We start from the raw sequence: 19904 nt of genomic DNA on the forward strand, positions 1-19904 counted from the left end.
TCATCTTAGAAGAGGTTCCTTGGCTTCTCTGAAGGGGGCAGCACAGACTCCAGTGGGAGACTGGCATAGGTACATGGGTGTAGGTTCTCCTGTGGGTAGCTGGAGGTGGGGAGAGACTTCAGGTAGGACAGTGTGCCCAGTCCGTGTGCCTCCATCCCAGGTGTCCCACCTAGTCCAGGGCTCAGGAGGGGCTGGCCCCAGGAAAGCAGATCTAAAGACCTAGACAGGGCTAAGACCAATTCAAACTGGAGGGGCAGATAGGAAGCAAAACACCTACTTTCAGATTGAGCTGTGGCAGAATGGCTGCCGGTTCCATGAGGACTGAGGCCAGGCCTTTTATCCCTTCCTGTGGGGTCCAGCCTTGAGAAAGACCTGCATTTGTTGGCATCACTCTAGGGGTTCTAAACTAAGGAGTATGGTTAGACTTCATGAGCCTCTGCCGCCACCCCTCCCCCCATACATACACTCACACATCCCTGCTCGGAGGACCAAGCATATTCACCTGCTTGGCAAAGAGCCTGGTTCTTCACCACCTCAGCCCTGGCTATCTCAAAAGTGCTACCATCGGATTGGTTCCAGATCACGGCCCAGTAGAGAGGGTCAGCAGGAGCCAAGCTCAGTCTTCATTCCCTGGGCCTTCTGAAGACAGACACCTGGATACCCCTTTATGGGGAAGAACCACATACACAGCACTAACCCACCTGGGGAACCTACCCTTCAAGCTACCTCCCACTTATATCCTGGGTCTGAATGAGGGGGGCTTTGAGCTGTGATAGGAGGCTAGGGGCCCCACTGGAAAGGACCAGCAGGAACAGGCCATGGACGCGCACAGGCTGGCCCGTTCGGCCCGTGCAGCAGGTGCCACATAAGCCAGATGTCAGCAGCTGAGAGCCCGTGCACTACAACCAGCTCGCGATAAAAGCAGGGGTCGAAGGTGTGGAGGTGCGGTGCGGCTGAAGGTCGAGGGATGCCAAAAGTGCGGAAAGCAGGATGAGGCTCAGGCGTGAGGCGCAGGCGCTGTAGACACATGCCCAGAAAGACGTCGTCGATGGGGAAAAGCTCAACCTGCGCGCAGGCACCGGCCAGGCGGCGCAGCGTGGCCCGCGAGAGCACGAAGCCGCCGCCGCCTGCGTAGGCCGGGTAGGCTGGCAGGCCGTACACAGCCTCTGGGATGTAGTACTTGCTGGCCCGCACGCGGATTGGCCGCGCCTGCACGATCACGTCACCTGCAAGCAGGTCCTGCGCCGGATCCCTTGGCGCCAGGAACTCCAGCAGGTTTCCCACGTGCACGAACACGTCGGCGTCGCCTTTAAAAACGAAGCGCACGTCGGGGCAGTAGGCGGAGGCCCAGGCCAGAAAATGGATCTCCTTGAGCGTTAGGTTGAAGAAAGTGTCGTCGAAGGCCCAGAGCAGGATGTCCGCGTACGCGCGGCTCTCGGCACGCAGCAGGGCGCTCCAGTGCGTTTGAGTGCCCGCTTCCGCCTCACCTGCGACTGTGCCTGCGTCCCTGGGTACGCCCAGCAAGAACACCCGGCGCACTAGCGCCCCCTGCACACGCCCCTCAGCGCCCCACGTCTGGCGCACGGCCTGGCGCCGCTCGAAGTCCGCCGCCACCGACTTGACGGCGATGAGCAGGTCGGGTCCGCGGGGGAACGCGCCATTTCCTTGGCACTTGTGCGGCTGATTAATGAGGAGAGGGAAGCGCCGCTGGTCCTTGGCGCGCAGATAGCGGCCGAAGTCAAAGGGTCCCGTGGGCGTGGGCGGCTCCGGCGTATCCCCTTCGTAGGCCGGAGGGGCTGCACCCGTGTCCGGGGCCTGAAATACACGGAGCCCTGGGGTGGGCCCCGGCGCCTCCCTCCCTTGTGCTCGCGGCGCGCTCGTCGTCGGGGCCGCGCCTTCTTGCTGCGCGTAGAGCAGGAGGCCGAGGGTGGCGCCGAGGAGCAGCGTGAGCAACGCTTCTCGGCGTAGGCGCAGCCTCCGCCTCATGTCAGCCTGGCCGGCGCTCGCGCCCCCTGCGGAGAGACTCAGTCAGGGGCTCGCGACGTGGAAGCTAACAGCGGCGGGGGCTACCGCCCCGCGCTCCCGGAGGGGAGGCCGCGGGAGGCCACAGGCCAGGGGTCTCCGGCTACTGGTCCTTCACCCCCCTCCGGGGTCCTCCTGTTTTGGACCCTAACTCCCCCCACTGGGATAGATACCCTGAAAGGACAAGAGGTTCCTCCTCTTAGCCTTCTGCCACCCTCTCAGCTCCGGCCCAGGACAGTGCCCCAGAGCCGGGGCGAGAGACGCGGAGCCTCGGCCCCACCCCCTTCCCGCGCCGAGGCCGAATCCCTTCCAACCATCCCTACCCACCACTGCGGTCCTTGGGATCCTGACACACCTTCTGCCCTTGGGAGTGGCGCGGCCCCGGATGCCGGGGCCTCCGGGGCTCAACGCAGGGTCCCAAGGGCGGCCATGGACGGGGCTTGGGCCAAATGCAACGTTGGCAGGAAGGGGGGCCAGGGCCGCTGCCACGTGACCCTACAGCTGTGTGCGCCTGGACATCTGGAGCTCAGCTCCGCCCTGGCGCCACGGGAAAGCTGTCTCCAAGTGGAGACTAATCCCTGAAAGGGATCCTCACGGTCAGCTCTTTCTCCGGAAGGCTCCAAGAGGTGAGTTCTGGTCTTCGTTCTGACTTAAACTCCCCAATTCTGCCTTTCCAGGGGACAGGAAGAAGCACTAGCCTTTTTGGTTAGTTTCCCCACCCTTGCCTCTCCGGAGCCGGAAGGGCCTGGGCTGGCAGGAGCCCCAGCGCAGGCGGGCTTGGCATCCCCCGGCCCCTCCCAGGCCATCCTTGGAAGTGCCTCTTTTCTGCATACCAGGAGCCCTGGTTCCCCAGGTACATGGAGTCTCCTTTCTCCTGGTTCTGCCATGCCCGCCAGCAGACACACCACACAGACAAGGACCAAGACGACTGCTTGCTCAGTTCTCACAGCTCTGCCAGCAGCTGTCATGGGTCATGCCCAGATGGGGGTACTCCTTCTCAGGGAGTCAGGTTACTCGCCCAGGATCAGACAGACAGAAGGTAAGAGCACTGCCCAGGACTTCTGGAATTCCATCCAGGACTCCTCTGTCCTCCCTTGCCCCTCTCCCTACCCATCTGCACAGATACAGGAGAGGGGGCCAACCCTGTCTTCTTTAACTTCACAGGTGAGCACTTCAATCTGTCTCTGCAGAGGCAGTTCTGAGTCCTCTAGTCCCTGGTGGCCCAGGCCAGCATAGCCTCCTGCAGGAGGAAATCACCACGCCTGGGCCCACTGCAGGCCAGACAGGCTGGCAGGGATTGGTTCAGCTTGGGGAACTCCAGAAGTAGGTCAGTGTGCAAAGGGTTTGATCGGAACCCAGGCAGGCAGAGAGGTGAAGACTGAGAGGCCAGACCTTGCCTAGCTATGCTGCCACCTCTCTCTCCCTGGAACTCAGAGCCTCCAGGTGGGGCCTGGAGTAGACAACCCCACCCCACCCCCAACCCCACCCCAGAGTTTCTGAGGGCAGACTAGGGAACCAGCACTGCTGCCCAGCGCCATCTTCTTTCCCAGTGGCTATGACTGCTCCTTCTGACTTCTTCCCACCAGTGTTCTGCCTTCCAAAATAAACCCTCCATCCTGGGCCTCACCCTCCTGCTCACAGACTTTTCAGGAGTCCTCTCCTATCCGTGGCTTTCTCTACTGCTTCCACTCCCATCCCTCCTGTGGTCTGGTATCAGGCTGTCCCCAGTATGTCCCAGAAACAGCCTCCACCTAGTAACCTTTTCCCTGACTCCAGCAGACACTCCTCGGCCTTCACAAATTCTCAGCCTCCATCACAGCAGGTAGAGCCATTCCTCTGGCTTCCAATCTGGTTTTCCTCCTTCCTCTTTGGGTTGCTCTTTTTTCCAGTTGGTGTCCTTCAGGACCTCCCTCTGGGCTGTCCCAGCCACTCCCGCCTGTATATTTCAGAGTCCTTAGCCTTGACCCTCTCCTGAACTCAAAACTACAGCTCTAGCTATCCCTGAACTCCTGGTGTTCGACAGGAACATCACGCCCAGCTTGTCCCAAACAGAGCAAGCGCTTCACCTTCCCCAGGGCCCCTATTTCACCAAGCAGATCGCTCCTCCCATCTAACTGGCAAAACTCTGGAGTCCTCTCCCACCTCTCTCCTCACTCAGTGTCACCAGGCCTGTTGTCCTTTGTACTAAACAGCTCTCAGTGTTCATCCTTTTCCTCCATCTCTGCTACCAACTGCCTCAGCCTGGGGACTGTACTCTCTCCCTCTGAATCCTCACTCCCAGCCTGAACTGTGAAACCCCTTTAAAGGCCTCTCACTTGCCTCCGGATAAAATCCAAACTCTTGTAAAATGCCTCTGCCTCCCCTACTCTCCAATGGGTCTCTGCAAATCCACCCACTCCTAGATCCAGCCACTGTAAACCTTCTGTTCTAACACCCCTCCCTCTCACCTTCCTCAAGACTTCACCTGAGGCTGGCCATGTCAAGAATACTGCCCTTCTCTCATTCCATCCCCGCCCCAATATTCACACTCATTTCTCCCCAAGGAAGCCTAACCCCTAACCTGGGTTAGGCCCCTGCTCAGTTGTTCCCACAACACCTTGTATTTTTCACATCCAAAAAATGGGCCGTGTTTTATTACTTTATATTCAGAGTCCCACACTGAGTGTGAACTGACGACAGACAAGAATCATGTGTTTTGTTCACCACAGTATTTGCAGCACCCAGGATGATGCCTAGGATACAGCAGGTCCTTAATGAATAATAATGAATGAAGAGGTAAAGTCTGGCTGAAAGCCCTTCTTTTAGGGTGGGAGAAGGTGAAGCAGACCTTGCAGCAGGTCTGTTCTAGATACTAGAGTAGAGACCCATTCACTCTGTCTCTATCCTAGTATCTAGAACACAAGGCCCAGTGGCACCCCAGCAGACATGGTGGGTGCTTGTCTGACTCCTGGAGAGGGCCGCCATCATCTCTGCGCAGCAGCTCCAGCAGCTCAGCTAAGTGGGGTTGCTAAGTGTGGTCTCAGAGTGGCATGGTGGACAAGAGGTCAGCAGTAGCAGCAGAAGGGACCCTACGGTCATCCAGGTGCTCCAAACCCTGGCTGGGCAACTGACCGACCTCCCCTTTCTCTGGCACTCGGCCTAGGCCAGGCTGCCGTCAGGATTCGCCAGGCCCAGCAAGTCCTCCGCCAGGCTGGTGAGCTCGTTCTCCTCGAGCGCCTCCACCAGGCGCTGCAGCGTGGCGCGGCGGCCCTCGGCCTGCACAAAGCGCCGCAGCAGCTGGAAGGCCTGCTCGTACAGCCCATCGCGCTCGTATTCATAGGCCAGTGAGTCCAGCGCCGGGTCCCGCAGCGCGCGGCAGCTGCGCTGCAGAGAGCGCCCCACCTTGCGCCACTTGAGGCCCACTGAGCGGGCGAACTTCTGTTGATCCTGCAGGTTCAACGGCCGGTTCACTGCAGAGAGAGTGGGGAGGGAGTGAGCTCGGGATACCCTTCCATTCCCGCCACGACTACCCGGCCCAGACCTCGCCCCTCCCCAAGCTTCATCCTCCTGAGGATCCTGCCTTTCCCTCTCTCCGGGAGTCTCACCTATGGGCTGACCCTGGAACAAAAAAGTCTGGCCAGGCGGCGGTGGTGGCGGTTTCTCCTCCGGCGGAGAAGGTGCCAGAGACTGCAAGGGGGCTGGAGTGCCTTGCACGGCGCTTCCTTGGCCCCGCGCCGAGCCGCACGTCAGATTCCTGAGCGCATTCTCCAACTCGGTGAGTTCCTCATCCCGGAGCCGGTCAGGCTAGAGAGGAAAGTGCGGCGTCGGTGGGGGTCTCCGCAGCGAATTCCCGCCCCACCCCACCCTGGCCCCAGCCCGGCCGCACCTTCTGGGCGCATATGCAGTTCAAACAGTGCTCCTCGTTGGTCAGCAAAGCATCTAGCTGCTCAGCGCCAGCGCGCAGCTCCAGTTGCAACGGCACCGAGTTCAGGGCCAGTGCCCGAGCCAGGCACCCTTGCAGCGTGGCTCTTAGCGCCCCCTCGCGGTAGGCGCGGAGGAAGCGGCTGCACGCCTGGCGCCCGCTGAAACGCAGTTGCACGATCAGCTGCGGGTCGTTGCGGTGGATCTTGAGCATCTGCAGCACGTCGGGGCTCCCGCCACTCTCTGCGGAGGCGGGCAGTCAGGCGCCATGCGGGGCCATGCTCCATGAGGCCGGAGAAGGAATGAAGCCTGAGAGGAGACGCCCCTCCACCCCCAGACACCTAGGGGTGCAGGTATACCCCAGAGTTCCCGGCTGGGAAGCAGAATGATGAGGCAAACAGCAACAACCCAGAATAAAGGCCAGGACCTATCACAGGGATCACCCTGAGACAGAGTGGGTGCCACTCTCCCTGCATCCCTGAAGCCTCAAAGGAGGGTTGACAAAAGGAACGTGGAAGAGACTTTGCAGAGTAGAAAGGGGCGTTTGCCCTGGGCACCCCAGACCTCTGGGTAGGCAGCTGGCCATGCAGTGGGCGGGAGGTTTCAGGTCTTCCGCCTCCTAGTACTGCTTCCCCCCTCCCAAGGAGAGGGGCTCTCGCTGTTCTGAGGCTGGGGCCAGATCCCCCAACCAGTTTCAACCTCCTGTGGCCTCTGCCCTCAGATGGGAAAAGTAGGCTGTAAAGGGAGGTACTGGGGAAGGGTCTTGGGCAAGGAGTGCTGCAGTGAGACAGGAAAAGAAGAGCGAGTGTGTAATGTAAGATTAGTAGAAAGCAGTGAGCAAGCGGCCTGATCTGGGGAGTGGGGGGCCATGGAGTAGGGGGATATTAGTGCACACATAGGTAGACTACACACAGACACAGGGACACAAGTCTATACCGAAGGGCACTTATGCGTACCAGAGAAGAAAGACCCTACATAACCAGGCATCCTCCTGTTATCCCCAAGAAATCTTTTCCTCAAACCAGTGATTAAGCACAAGCCCACCGAGTCGAAGAGGTTGGGGGGTCTCAGTCCCTAGCCCCACCCACAAAAGCCCCAGGCCGCCCTTTCTTCCCCAAGTGCCTGCCCAGCCACACACCTGCCAGGGCAGTCTGGAGAGCCCCGTACATTGCCACTTTCTGCTGCTGGTGAGCGTAGGCATCGGACAAGACCACTTTGTCCAGTGAGGACTCCACAAACAGGTATGCGCTGCCCACCCACTCCTCAAGCCCATTTGGCCCAGCCGCCATCTTGCCTCCTGGGGACAGAGATAGGCATTCAGATCACCCCCGGCCCAGCCCTGGAGATAGCTTTCCAGTCCCACATGGCCCAGCTGTCCCCACCCAGATGGCACACTTGTGAAGGTAAGTTCATAATCCCCTAGGCAGCTCCTTTTGCTTCTGGTCCCAGCTCAGCTAAGAGTTGTAGTCAGGACTGTCCCTCCACTGCCTTCTCTGAGAAAGAGCCCAGAGTCACAGGGGTGAGAGAGGAGAGGGACAATGTTGCAGTAAAAGCAAAGAAGTTCTGCCCCCCTCCTCAGGGCAGGGTGTCTTTCTTTTCAAAGCTGACTGGAGACACCCTCCTCCTGGATGGTGCCCACCCCCACAGGACAACCAGACTCATGTCCTGGTATGCCCTCAGTTCAAATTTGAGGATCCCCGCAGGAGAAGGCAATGGCACCACACTCCAGTACTCTTGCCTGGAAACTCCCATGGATGGAGGAGCCTGGTAGGCTGCAGTCCGTGGGGTTGCGAAGAGTCTGACATGACTGAGTGACTTTCACTTTTCAATTTCATGCATTGGAGAAGGAAATGGCAACCCACCCCAGCATTCTTGCCTGGAGAATCCCAAGGACGGAGGAGCCTGGTAGGCTGCCTTCTATGGCGTCGCACAGAGTCGAACACGACTGAAGCAACACAGCATCAGGAGCAGCAGCAGGGATCTCAGAGCCCCCACTTAGGTTTATTCTCCAGCATTCCTGCTGTACCTCCTGGTTTCACTTCACAGGACACCTGTAGTTTGCTCCTGCCCAGATTCTCTACCCCAGTCCTGACTGACCTCTGGGGACTTCCCTCTACCCTTTTCTCAATCCACAGGCCTGTTGGAAGGACCAACCTCGCCCCTGACGTCCAGCCTAGCCAATCTGCATCTTCCATTCACCTTCCTGAAATGCTTTGTTCTGAGTTGGGCATAGGATTCATATTGGACCTATCAGAATCAACCTGCAATTTGGGCTTCCCTGTTGGCTCAGTCAGTAAAGTGTCTGCCTTCAATGCAGGAGACCTGGGTTCAATCCCTGAGTTGGGAAAATCCCCTGGAGAAGGAAATGGCAACCCACTCCAGTATTCATGCCTGGAGAATTCCATGGAAGGAGCCTGGTGGCTACAGTCTATGGACTGTCAGACGTGACTTAGCAACTAAACCAATAGGAAAGAGGAACAAGTTTCCCTTTCCTATCTTGAAGCTGAGCTAGAAGGAAGGGTAGGTCTCCTTTGCCATTCTCAGCCTGACTGAGAATGAAACTGGCCTAGAAAGCTACAGAGCCAAGAGATGAAGAAGTGCACCCCTAACCACACCATGTCCCCAGCTCTAGCTGCATCTTGGACTTTTCTGTTATGTGAATTAAATCATTCCTTTTTAGTCTCAAGTCTTTGGAGACAGTTTCTTGTCTGATGCCATTCAAGTTGTTCTGATACAGGCTCCTTCTCTGTCCAAACACAGTCAGGGCCCTTGACATTAGCATCTCCTCTAATCTATCTTCAACAAAATCCTAGCTCTAGATCAAGGAGCAAAATTCTCACTCAGGGAACCATGGCACTGGCCTGTCAGTGGCCTCCCAGCTACAGCACTATGAGCAACAGGTGGAGAACTGCCCTGCCTCTTCCTTCAGACCTTACCTGAGGCAACATCATACCCTTTTCCTAGAAAAATGGGTTCAAGGGAATTCCCTGGTGGTCCAGTGGTTAGGACTCAGTGCTTTCACTGCCAAGGGCCTGGGTTCAATCCCTGGTCAGGGAACTAAGATCCCTCAAGCTGTGCAGTGCAGCTGGCAAATTTAAAAAATAGTAATAATAAAGGAAAAGAGAAATGGCACCCTCCACTTTCACCCAGACCTGGCAGGAAGAATGATACCTGATAACCCTACCCTGAGTTTGAGCACAGGGAACATATCTTTTGACCAGCTCCCCCCATAATCTTTTGGTAGAAAATTTACTAATACTTGTGTGTTTATCCAAAACAATAGAAATTAACAAAAAACTAGCATTGTTTATTTCTCTTGGGGAAGGGGGAGATTGGGGTGGTTTTTATTTTCATTTTATTTAAATATTCTGCTTTATGTGAAATAGAGATTTCTTTTGTATTAAAAAGAATATTTGTTTTTCTTAAAAAGCCAAACAAAACAAAAACGGGGTAGATGACAAGTGGGACCAAGAGCAGTAGGGAGACAAGTAGGAAGTCCTGGGGTATTGGCCCAGAGTGGAGAAGTGGGAACCTGGCCCCAAAACATTTCCTCTTTCACATCTTCTTAGCCCCCTGACTGAAGGGTGCTGACCCCATAGGGTGGGTAAGTAAGGGCAGGACCAGACAGTCCTCTGCCCAACTGGCCAGCCTGCAGGACACTGCAAACCAAGAGGAGGGGGAATCTCTGTCATACTCTCTAGGACTGGAACAGGAGAAGTCAAAACAGCCTGATAACTGTTGAAAAGTGGCAGGGGTGGGGCAGGGTGAGGGGCGGGCCTTGGCTAGCTAAGCCCCTTTGGGAACTCTGTGTCCCTTCACAGAAGCCCCTCCTCGGGAAGCCCCGCGCCCCACCCACCTGGAGTCCGCCTCTCTACCAGCGGGGCCCGCCGGGGTCCTGGGAACTCTTAGTTGGGCTGAGATCGTAAGGGACACGTGGGTACCGAGTCAGGAAAATATGCCCCTGCCATGGGTTGCCAGCCGGCGCAGCGCTCTATTAACTCTGATAGAGGATGAGATGGTTGGATGGCATCACTGACTCAGTGGACATGAGTTTGAGCAGATGGTGAAGGACAGGGAAGCGTGGCGTGCTACAGTCCACGGGGTCGCAAAGAGTTGAACACGACTTAGCGACTGAACAATAACAGTCCTGAGTAGCTCCACTTCTGGCCGGCTAGGCGGTGACGACCTGCAGGGGTGGCCTCTCAAGGACTGAAAAGCTGCGAGTCCCAGCATCTACTCAAGCAGAGCCTCTCAGAGCTCTAGAGGGGAGCTCCCCGGCCTCCCACTAGCCCACCCTCCTGTTGGAGTTTCGCGCTTGCAACTGACTCTGACCCGCAAGGGGTTTCTCTCGAATGTCTGTTCAGAACCAGTACCACCCCGTCCTCTCACCCACAGGGCCCTGCCGCCCCTTGAAAGTCCCTAGCTGGGACAAGGCACTCGCAGGGGCCAACGTCGGTACCCTCGCTCCAGCCTCCCACGGAAACAGCCCAATAGGCCACCACCACCACCACCTGACCCGAGCAGCCGCGGGTGACAACCGCACCGCGCCCGTGCTCCTGAGTCAGGATCCGCCTCGGCTCCTGCCGCAACGGAAAGCCCACCCACCCTCTGCACTAACCTGGCCGCCTGGGCCCGGCCTGGATTCCCACGCCCGCCGGCTTCCACTGGACTCGCACTGCTTCCGGGTGTGCGCGGAGCGCAGGGGCGGCACCCCAGTCCGAGCCGCCCCGTCCGTCCCGGCGTCCCGCCCCCCGGGTTCCCTGCTGTTCCTTCCCGCCACTGTCCTCTGCGAGCAGTCCCCAGCCTCTGGGCAAAGCCCACCCGATCCGCTGCGCAGGTAAGACACTGGCGCCTGAGGTCAAACAGCAGGCGGAACTGCCCGTGGCAAGGGACTTCGAGGACCTGCGGTTCTTACGAGACCGGAGGGCCCCAGGGTGAGAGCCGATCCTCTTTCTCCAGCGCGTAACGGATGGAGCAACGAGGGGGCGTCCCCTTCTGGGCGGTCGAGCTCCTCTGATTCTACCTGACACTCTGAACTGGGTGCCTAGTTCAAGAGTGGCGGAGGGTATCAGAAACTCCCGGGTACTCGAGACACAAATTCCAGCAGGGACCGTTAGCCTAGAAAATATGGGAAAATAGAAAATTGGCCAGTGGCGTCAAACGTTGTATACGAAAACCTTTAAGCACCTTAAACTAAAATTGGCAACTTCAAAAAGGACGCACAGTCTCCAACAAAGGCCGCGCTCTGATGTGGGTCTGCGGAATTCCAGTTGAGCCTAAACCGCCCAACGGGTGCCTGGGCTGCTCGGGGTTCAGGATCGGAATTTGAATCCAGGGTCCCTCAGGCCCCCACAACCCCAAGATTTTCTCCGCCTCTCTGGCCTCTCATTGGAAGAACCCAAGTTGTCTCCCCCAGTGAAGTGGAGGAAGGAGCCTCCCTTTTCCTTGCGTATTCAGCTACGCCCCACCCGCACCTCTGCTTCCTGATTGGCTCCTGGTCCTTGCCAATTAAAAGTTTTCCTTAATGTTCCCGCCCTATTAACCCTGCCGTCACTTTCTAGTGACGGGTGGGGCTAGGACCGGGTTTCTCAACTTGGGACCTGTGGCATACACCTGCACTTGTTGAAATTCATATTCCTGGGCCCTACTGTTTGAGGAGAGCTTGATTTAGTAGGTGGGGCCATGAAATCTGTAAGGTGAACAAATGGCCGGGTGATTCTGCTGCCCAGAGCCCTTTTAGAAGCCATTTCAATGGCCCTTGGTGTTTGGGCTCCATCGTTCCCTAAGGACTCAGGGTCTAAGTTGGGAGGCAAGCAGTTCAGTGACCTCTATAAGACTAGTCCGGGCTCTCTGGCCGCCGTGATGGTGCGGTAGAGGGAGACTGGGGCGAGGGGTTGAGGAAAACGTGGTGGTCTGGAGTCAGGGCCTGGGCAATTGCCCTCCAACTTCCTCAGAGACTTTGGTGACTAGGAGAAAGATCTGACAGCATCGTCCCAAATCCAGGTATTTGGCTTTATCAACCTGGTGCATGGGTCGTGGTTGAGTTCCTTCTAATAGAGTATTATAAAACGTGTATTCGTTCAACAAGTGAGAACATAGTTTAAAGGAAGAATCAGAAACGCTCGGCATCCCAGGCAGATTTCATGGGTCTGAGATCTGTGTACAGAGCCCCAGGCTTGGTTTAATAGCTTGGTTAAATGCTCTGCTGTCACGGTCTTGAAATCCTCGATAATATTTTAAACAGAGAGACCCACGTTTTCATTTTGCACTGGGCTCTGCAAATTTACATAGCGGATCCTGGGCCCCAAGCATTTCTACACATATGCTCCAGGTGTTCCCCTCAACACTGTGGCCTTCCTGCAGGGGGGCCCCCACCTGGCCATGGCCGAGCCTGGAGAACAGCTGCCGGAGGAGGTGCTGGCGCTCATCTTCCGCCACCTGCCCCTGCCCGACCGCGCTGCTGCAGCGAGGGTCTGCAGAGCTTGGGCTGCCGCTGCCACCTGCAGCGCTGTGTGGCACGACACGAGCATCAGGTGAGCAGGCTCTTCCCCCTCCCACCTTCTCCCAGTCTTGGTAGAGTCAGAGGTTGGGGCGATGCAGTGACTCTTCCCCGTATTAAAAAGCGTCATTTCTAACATTGGCCACCTACTGTGTACCAACCATTGTTCTAAGGGTCTTACGTATATCAATCTTTCTAATCCTCACAAACACTTTATGTGATGGACGGATAGTAAGTATTATCTCCATCGCACAGATAAAAAAATGAGACAGAGATTTAATTACTTCCTCACTCAACTGAGAAGTGACAGGCAGAATGTGAATGCGGCAGCTCACAGGCCCCGCCCCGCCTCCTGAAGACCAATGAGAAAGCCCATTTTCTAAAATATCCTGTGGCACGGTTTCAACTGGCGGCAGATGCGTCTGAAGGAAGGGACAGGGTTCCCTCGTAGCATACCTAGGAGCGACCAGGCACGGTCGGACCAGGGAGGTGTGTGGGTAGGAGGCAGGAAGTGGGTATGGTAACTGGAACCCAGAGAGAGGGGTGGGTTAGAGTCCTCTCGCCAGGTCGCAGGGACTTGGCCGGCCGACGCCTTTTCTCCACCACACTACCCCCAAGTTGCGACTGTGAGCTGGAAGGCATGCTGCCGCCGTATCTGTCCGCCTGCCTGGACCACGTTCAGAATCTATGGCTGGAATTTGAGCCGTCGAGGAAATCGAGTCGCAGGGCGGCCACGGACTTACTGACTGCACTGACGGGCCGTACCCCCGGGCTGCGAGGCCTGTGCCTGGAATGCCGCGGAGAAAAGCCGCTCTTCGACGCCGGCCGCGACATCCTGGACGCGGTGCACGCCCTCTGTGGGGCGGCCCGCGCGCTGCGCCACCTCGACCTGCGGCGCCTGCCCTTCTCACTGGACGACGCGCTGGTGCTGCAGGTGGCACATGGTTGTCCGGAGCTCCGCAGCCTTTTTCTAGATAACAGAACGCTGGTGGGCAGCGTGGGGCCGGGCTCCGTGCTCGAGCTACTAGAGGCCTGCCCCTGCCTGCGCGCCCTTGGCTTGCACCTGGCCAGCCTGTCGCGCACCGCGCTCGAGGCACTGGCGGTGCCAGAGCGCGCGCCTTTCGAGCTCCTCGCCCTGCGGTGCGCGTGTCCGGAAGATGCACGCGCGCCCCCCCTGCCTGATGAAGCCTGGGCCGCGTTGAGCCTCCGCCACCCGGGACTGCAGGTAGAGCTGGAGCTAGAGCCGGTGCTGCCTGCAGAGAGCGTGACGCGCGTCCTGCAGCCAGCCGTACCCGTGGCTACGCTGCGCCTCAGCCTCTCTGGGGACACCGTAGGTCCAGTGCGCTTCGCGGCGCGCCACTACGCCGCAACATTGCGCGCGCTTGAGGTGCGCGCCGCAGCCTCGGCCGAGCTGGATGCCGCCCTGGAGGAGCTGGCAGCGCGCTGCGCGGGCCTGCGCGAGGTGCACTGCTTCTGCGTGGTGCGACCTTCCGTGCTGCACGCCTTCCGCGCGCGCTGCCCGCGCCTGCGCAGCTACACGCTCAAGCTAACGCGGGAGCCGCATCCCTGGCGGCCCACGCTTGTGGCGTGATGGGACAAACGCTCTTTCCGTTCCCTGCGGACGTGTGTCCTCTGAAATGCTGCGTGGGTTTGCCCAGGGGCGGGCCAGCTGTTCGCCCTCTTCTCTGGGACTCTTGCCTCTTGTCCCTCTCGTATGGAGTGGCCTCCGTACCGGTACAGGGCGCCCTGAGCCCATTCGTTGCTTTCAACATCTGCAGACACCCACTGTCCCCGCAGTACAGGGATCACCCTCCTCCAATCCCAGTCCTCTGCAAACATGTCGCTAGCTCGGCGGCCCTGGCGTGGGGGGAGGGAGGGCACTGGCTCAAGTTGTGCCTCAGGGGGGGGTGTGTTAGTGCTTCTGGAGTGAGTGTGAAATAAACAAATCAAGCTTTATCTCTGCGTCCTGAGAAAGGCCGGGTCTGCTCTGAACTGACAGAGGCTGGAAGAAGGGTAGGGAAAGGTCCATTTCTACAGGTGCGGCTGCATCGGTCAGGGTTGGGGTCCTGACATCTTTGGAATGACAGCGTCCCAAGTTCCGCGGGAGGGTGTCTGCTTCTCCTCCCCACCCTCGCCCCCTCCTATCTGCCACTCTCCCCGAGGCTTGGCTGTGCCCATTCCATCGCTTTCCCAGCCTACATCAGGCTGTGTACGCTCGATTTCTCCCGAAGAACACAGGAGCAAACAGCGGGCCTGAGAAGGGTGCGACTCAAACTCAAGTCTCCCTCCCTCCTGCACCCTGCCCCCACGCACATCCGATCCCATACTGCCCTTTCGGTCCGCTGGTGTTGCGGCCGCGGCCAGAGCCCCGCCCCGCCAGTTCGCACGTGGCCCCCGCCTGACCCGGCGCCGGGAGGCGGAGTAGGGCGGGGCGGGCGGCAAACGCAGCACTTTCCGCGGCTTTGACAAGCCCGCGGCGGCCGGGCCCGAGCGCTTAGCGGGGCCCAGACTGCGCCATGCAGGAAGCGCCGGCCGCGCTGCCCACGGAGCCGGGCCCCAGCCCAGTGCCTGCCTTCCTCGGCAAGCTATGGGCGCTGGTGGGCGACCCGGGCACCGACCACCTGATCCGCTGGAGCCCGGTGAGGGCTGGGGCCCCTCGACTTACTCAGTGGTCCCCGGGATTCCTCCACGTCAGTGAACGTCCACGCTCATCAACCCCTGCCTGGGACGGGGTTGTGGGTCCCTTGATTCAGCCGTCTAGGGTAGGCGACGGCTTGGGCGGGGGTTGTGGTATTGGAGATGGAGGTGAGGCGACTTCCTTCGGGCAGAGGAAAGGGTAGGAGCCTTCTGAAGGAGACCCAGCACCCGAAGGATCTTCGAGGTCTTCTAGTTCCCACCCTATCCCATCAGACAGATGGGAAAACAGAGACCAGGAGAAGGGAAGGGCAGGGTCTGATTCTAACTCAGAGTCACAACGCGGGTCTGGGAGCCATCCGGGTCTGGAACCCAAGTCTGGCCTCTGCACCTCCTCCTAGAGAACCGAGTAGGGAGTCTGGGTGGGCTAGGGTAGAGGTTCATTGTGATCGCCCCGGGATAGGCCTCAGAGCTGGTTCCGGCCCGGCCTCGTCCCACGTCCCCATGAATGACAGTCTCGGTCTCCAGAGTGAGTGTGAGTTTGTGTGCGCGCGCCGGACCACTGGCTTGGCCGTGGGCGGGCACCGCTCACCGTGTCCTCTGGTCTCCGCCCGCACCGTGAGTGGGCGGGCGGTGCTCTCCTCAGAGCGGCACCAGCTTCCTCGTGAGCGACCAGAGCCGCTTCGCCAAGGAGGTGCTGCCCCAATACTTCAAGCACAGCAACATGGCAAGCTTCGTGCGGCAACTCAATATGTGTGAGTCCCTAGGGCCTAGTGGGAATTGAGCGTGGGTGACTTGGTTCGCGGGGACTTAGCAACTTAGGCTCCCGCGCCCCGCTCCCTAGACGGTTTTCGGAAGGTGGTGAGCATCGAGCAGGGTGGCCTGCTGAGACCCGAACGGGATCACGTCGAGTTCCAGCACCCGAGCTTCGTACGCGGCCGAGAGCAACTGCTGGAACGTGTGCGCCGCAAGGTTAGGGGCGGCCAGCAGTGACCAGCGAACCTGGGTGGAAGTGGGACAGCTATTTCGTGCGACCCTTACCTGAGAGAGCCTCCCACCTGCAGGTGCCCGCGCTGCGCGGCGACGACGGCCGCTGGCGCCCCGAGGACCTGGGCCGGCTGCTGGGCGAGGTGCAGGCTTTTCGGGGAGTGCAGGAGAGCACCGAGGCGCGGCTGCGGGAACTCAGGCAGTGCGGGGGGAGGGGGCGGAGGAGGATGGGGAGGGAGAAGGGGGGCTCTGGGCGCGAGGACACTGTCTTCTAGACGGTTCTGGGCAGCTCCTTCCTCTCTTGTGCCTCGGCGCCTCCTCCAAGACCAGTGTGGGCCGAGCTGTGACAGTCTCTTGACTATGGATGGACGATCATCCGAGTGGGCGCGGGCGCGGGCCTGCCATTCTGGGGGTGGGGGTGGTGACCCGCGAACTCTCAGATGCCTCAGCACCCTCCCACGCCTTTTCCCCAGGCAGAACGAGATCCTGTGGAGGGAGGTGGTCACGCTGCGGCAGAGCCACGGTCAACAGCATCGGGTCATCGGCAAGGTGTTCCTCTGCCCCGACCCCACTCCTGAACGTACCCCCCCCCCCAACGCCCAGTCCTGGAAGCCCCCTGGAAGTGTCTTGTTAGAGTGAGGGGCAAGGCCCCAAAGATGAGTTAACCCTTTGTTTCCTTTTCAGCTGATCCAGTGCCTCTTTGGGCCACTTCAGGCTGGGTCTGGCAGCGCAGGAGCTAAGAGGAAGCTGTGAGTGAGAACCCCAGAGACGCCCCCACCCCCTCCAGGACCTCCCTATCAGAGCCCCCGCAGGACTCCTTCTCCTTCAGAAACCCCTTCACCTGCCTTTCCCCCTGCACTACCGTCTTCCTCACCCCATGGCCATCTCCCCAAAAGCCCCATTCCAGGGCTTCCCCCTACCCCTAATTCTACCACCAAAACCCTGACTCTCAGACCCCTCACTTCCAGGACCTTAACCCTGTATTTCTACCCCATGATCCCCTTCCCCCTCACCCCAAAGCATCCCAAGAGCAGAGGGTCTGGGGCCCAAACCAGACTTCCTCCCTCCCCTCTGCCCCCAAAGGGCCCCCATCTCTGGGGGGGGAGCCCCTTCTGCCTCCAGCATGTGACTGATGCCCTGGCAACAGGCCTCAGCTCTGCTGACGTGGCTGCTGGGGCCTGTGGGAGGGTGGTGGTGCAGGCTGAGGGGCCTGGGAGATGAACCTGCCCAGCCCCCTGCCTGTGCCCCTGGCCACCTTGCACAGGTCGCTGATGCTGGATGAGGGGTGCCCATCGCCAGCCAAATTCAACGCCTGCCCCTTACCTGGTGCCCTCCTGCAGGACCCCTACTTTATCCAGTCGGTAGGTTTTTGCTTCTCCTCTCATCTCTCCATAGAGAGCCTGTTCCCTTTCCCCATTCCCCTAAAAGAACAGATTTTTAAAAAAAAGAAATAGAAGAGAAGATGGAGCCTAGCCTCCCTCCCACCAGACCCAGCATGGACCAAGCCTCCCCCCTCAAGCCTTCCCCCTTAGGTCTTGCCCATGTGGTACCAGTCAGGCTCCGGCTCACCCTATGACTTGAGGTGAAGGGCTCAACCTCTTCTACTTACAGCCCCTCCCAGAGACCACGGTGGGCCTCAGCAGCCCTCACAGGGCCAGGGGCCCCATCATCTCCGACCTCCCAGAAGACTCTCCTCCTGAAGGAACCAGGCTTTCCCCCTCCAGTGGTGGCAGGAGGTAAGAGGGACAGGGGTTGCCCTCTGGGGAGCTGTGGGGGGTGGGCCTGGCAGCCCAGATGGCTGTGGGAATAGGGGGAGAGGTCAGCGCCAGGGTCTGGTTGAAGCTTTTCTCTGGTGCAGGGAGAAGGGCCTGGCACTGCTCAAAGAAGAGCCAGCCAGCCCAGGGGGGGAAGGCGAGGCCGGGCTGGCCCTGGCCCCAAACGAGTGTGACTTCTGCGTGACAGCACCCCCACCGCTGCCTGTGGCTGTGGTGCAGGCCATCCTGGAGGGGAAGGGGAGCTTCAGCCCTGAGGGGCCCAGGAGTGCCCAACAGCCTGAACCAAGAGGCCCCAGGGAGGTTCCCGACAGGTGAGCAGAAAGCCCATTTGTGATTATAAACCCCATGGGCCACTTTTGCAGCTAGACCGGCACTAGCTAGTCCTGAAACTTCCCAGCCTTGTCTGCCCCAGGGTGGCTGAGGAGGCAGCCATGATCTGACCTGATTTTGCAGAGTTGCTCTAAGGAGCACCAGCTTCAGAGGCCCCTGGAAAGTGGAAACTTCTCAGTGGCAGGGCTGAGGAGTCTGCATTTTAAATGCCACCACTGGGGCGATTGTAAAGATTGTAAAGTACATAACAGTTTAAGACCCACTGGTACTGATAACTGCCTGGGTCGGGGCAGGCACACGACCCAAACCTCAGGCCAAAGGTAGGAGGCAGAAGGTGCTTTCTCTGTGCCCTTCTGTGTGTGTGGGTTGGGAGGTCCTCTTCTAACACTTTCTAGATGTTGTCAGATTAGATCCTGATGTATCCAGGTTCCTTGGAAACCTAAAGCAAGGAGTGGCCAACAGTAGTTCTCTGTGCACAGGGGCCCTCTGGACCTGGAGAGGGGAGGCCGGAGCCCAGACAGTCTGCTGCCTCCAATGCTGCTTCGGGCCTCCCCTGAAAGTGTGGAGCCCGCAGGGCCGCTGGATGTGAGTACACATTCAGTGAGGCAGGGGCACAGGGCTCGGTGGGCTCCAGCTGTTTGGGCACCCTGGAGAGGACACCGTTGACCCAGAGCTCCCCTCAGGTGCTGGGCCCCAGCCTCCAAGGGCGGGAATGGACTCTGATGGACTTAGACATGGAGCTGTCCCTGGTAAGATGGGGGTGGGGAGGGTGGTGGGGGTGGGTGCTGAGGGTTGCTCAGCCAAGCCCTTTAGTCCACCACTGTTCTCCCTCTGCCAAAGCCCCAGCTCCCTTCCCCAGCTGCTTCCTGGGGTTCTCTTCTGCAGTTGCAGCCCTTGGTTCCAGAGAAGGGTGAGACTGAGCTGGCGGTTAAGGGGTTAAGTTCTCCAGGCCCAGGTAATATATGTGGTGACTCAGGGACCTGGGGGACACCCTGAGGGGCCTGAGGTATCACAATTGGGTGGGCTGGGCAGTCGGTGTTTTGGAGGGAAATCCCCGGAGTCAGGCTGGGAGAGAGGGGGAGGTTGAGAGTGGATCTTTCATCGCAACTGACCAGAGGGCAAGGCGAGTGAAGCTCTCCTTCCCCGAAGAAAGGAGATGACCGTCTCTCCCTGCTGAGTACAGCCCCGCTTCTCCTAGGAAAGGACTCCACACTCGGGGCACCACTCCTGCTGGACATCCCAGCGGCTTTAGGAGGCCCAGCCCTCAGCCTGCCCGGAGCTTTAACCATTTACAGCAGCCCTGAGAGCCGGGCCTCCTACCTGGGCTCGGGAGACAACCCCTCACCCTGAGACCCCCTCCACTCCGAAGCCAGCCCTGCTGAGGGGCTGGCTGGCAGTAGCACGCCCTGCTCGGCTTCCTTGAGCCCCCTGGTGGACGCTGAGTGAAGCCCCACTTACTTGGCAGCCCCTCTCCATTCCCGAGTCCTGCATAAAACCGCAATTTTTTTTCTGTTTCTGGTCTCTGTTTCCTCTACCGACCAGGGAGCACAGAAGTCATGGGTGGGGGGGCGCCTTTGCCTTCATAGAAACGTCCAGATCCCAGGGCTTTAATGTTAATCGAGGAACCCTTGGAGAGCAGAGGTGCCTCCGAGGCCGAGCTCTCCTGCTTAGGCCCCATCCTCCGGGTGCGAATCCAGGGCTGGCGCATGGCCACTATGACCTCCGGGAATCGGGGGCTTTTAGGGGTCACACCCAGA

At 59.1% G+C, this 19904-nt stretch overlaps 4 protein-coding genes and 1 long non-coding RNA gene across 14 annotated transcripts; 3 read left to right on the plus strand and 2 right to left on the minus strand.

Annotated features, from left to right (window-relative positions):
* Positions 1 to 65: 65 nt before the first annotated feature.
* Positions 66 to 2703, minus strand: B3GNT9 (UDP-GlcNAc:betaGal beta-1,3-N-acetylglucosaminyltransferase 9). The gene is made up of 2 exons (XM_055553053.1): positions 2350 to 2703; positions 66 to 2012 (listed from the first exon to the last, which is right to left on the minus strand). Exon 2 carries the CDS (start codon positions 1984 to 1986, stop codon positions 781 to 783), a length of 1206 nt encoding a protein of 401 aa, XP_055409028.1. The 5' UTR covers positions 1987 to 2012; positions 2350 to 2703; the 3' UTR covers positions 66 to 780.
* LOC129631800 (uncharacterized) lies at positions 1477 to 8608 on the plus strand. Of its 2 annotated transcripts, none has more exons than XR_008704170.1 (5): positions 1477 to 1635; positions 2700 to 3061; positions 5455 to 5776; positions 7042 to 7163; positions 8058 to 8608. It is a non-coding gene; the product is annotated as an uncharacterized LOC129631800 (long non-coding RNA). The 2 variants fall into 2 exon arrangements; XR_008704171.1 differs by lacking the exon at positions 8058 to 8608 and adding an exon at positions 7767 to 7833.
* On the minus strand, positions 4648 to 11296 carry TRADD (TNFRSF1A associated via death domain). 2 transcript variants are annotated; one of them, XM_055553056.1, is made up of 6 exons: positions 11146 to 11296; positions 10541 to 11040; positions 7061 to 7219; positions 5888 to 6165; positions 5607 to 5805; positions 4648 to 5471 (listed from the first exon to the last, which is right to left on the minus strand). In XM_055553056.1, exons 3-6 carry the CDS (start codon positions 7209 to 7211, stop codon positions 5161 to 5163), a joined length of 939 nt encoding a protein of 312 aa, XP_055409031.1. In that variant the 5' UTR covers positions 7212 to 7219; positions 10541 to 11040; positions 11146 to 11296; the 3' UTR covers positions 4648 to 5160. The 2 variants fall into 2 exon arrangements, with proteins under 2 accessions (XP_055409031.1, XP_055409032.1); XM_055553057.1 differs by having other exon boundaries at positions 10541 to 11256.
* FBXL8 (F-box and leucine rich repeat protein 8) lies at positions 10653 to 14373 on the plus strand. Its single transcript, XM_055553055.1, has 3 exons — positions 10653 to 10759; positions 12286 to 12455; positions 13040 to 14373. Exons 2-3 carry the CDS (start codon positions 12304 to 12306, stop codon positions 14010 to 14012), a joined length of 1125 nt encoding a protein of 374 aa, XP_055409030.1. The 5' UTR covers positions 10653 to 10759; positions 12286 to 12303; the 3' UTR covers positions 14013 to 14373.
* A 454-nt stretch (positions 14374 to 14827) lies between these two features.
* Positions 14828 to 19660, plus strand: HSF4 (heat shock transcription factor 4). 8 transcript variants are annotated; one of them, XM_055554299.1, is made up of 13 exons: positions 14828 to 15060; positions 15702 to 15810; positions 15900 to 16027; positions 16120 to 16244; positions 16516 to 16591; positions 16727 to 16791; positions 17307 to 17403; positions 17654 to 17778; positions 17901 to 18128; positions 18627 to 18732; positions 18831 to 18896; positions 18988 to 19057; positions 19346 to 19660. In XM_055554299.1, the coding sequence occupies exons 1-13, from the start codon at positions 14938 to 14940 to the stop codon at positions 19495 to 19497; spliced, it is 1470 nt and encodes a 489-aa protein (XP_055410274.1). In that variant the 5' UTR covers positions 14828 to 14937; the 3' UTR covers positions 19498 to 19660. The 8 variants fall into 8 exon arrangements, with proteins under 8 accessions (XP_055410274.1, XP_055410271.1, XP_055410278.1 ...); XM_055554296.1 differs by having other exon boundaries at positions 15702 to 15808; positions 16520 to 16591; positions 18988 to 19102; XM_055554303.1 differs by having other exon boundaries at positions 14829 to 15060; positions 17631 to 17778; positions 18005 to 18128; positions 19033 to 19102.
* Positions 19661 to 19904: the final 244 nt, after the last annotated feature.

This window comes from Bubalus kerabau, chromosome 17 (assembly GCF_029407905.1).
Source record: "Bubalus kerabau isolate K-KA32 ecotype Philippines breed swamp buffalo chromosome 17, PCC_UOA_SB_1v2, whole genome shotgun sequence".
Classification (NCBI taxonomy): domain Eukaryota; kingdom Metazoa; phylum Chordata; class Mammalia; order Artiodactyla; family Bovidae; genus Bubalus; species Bubalus kerabau.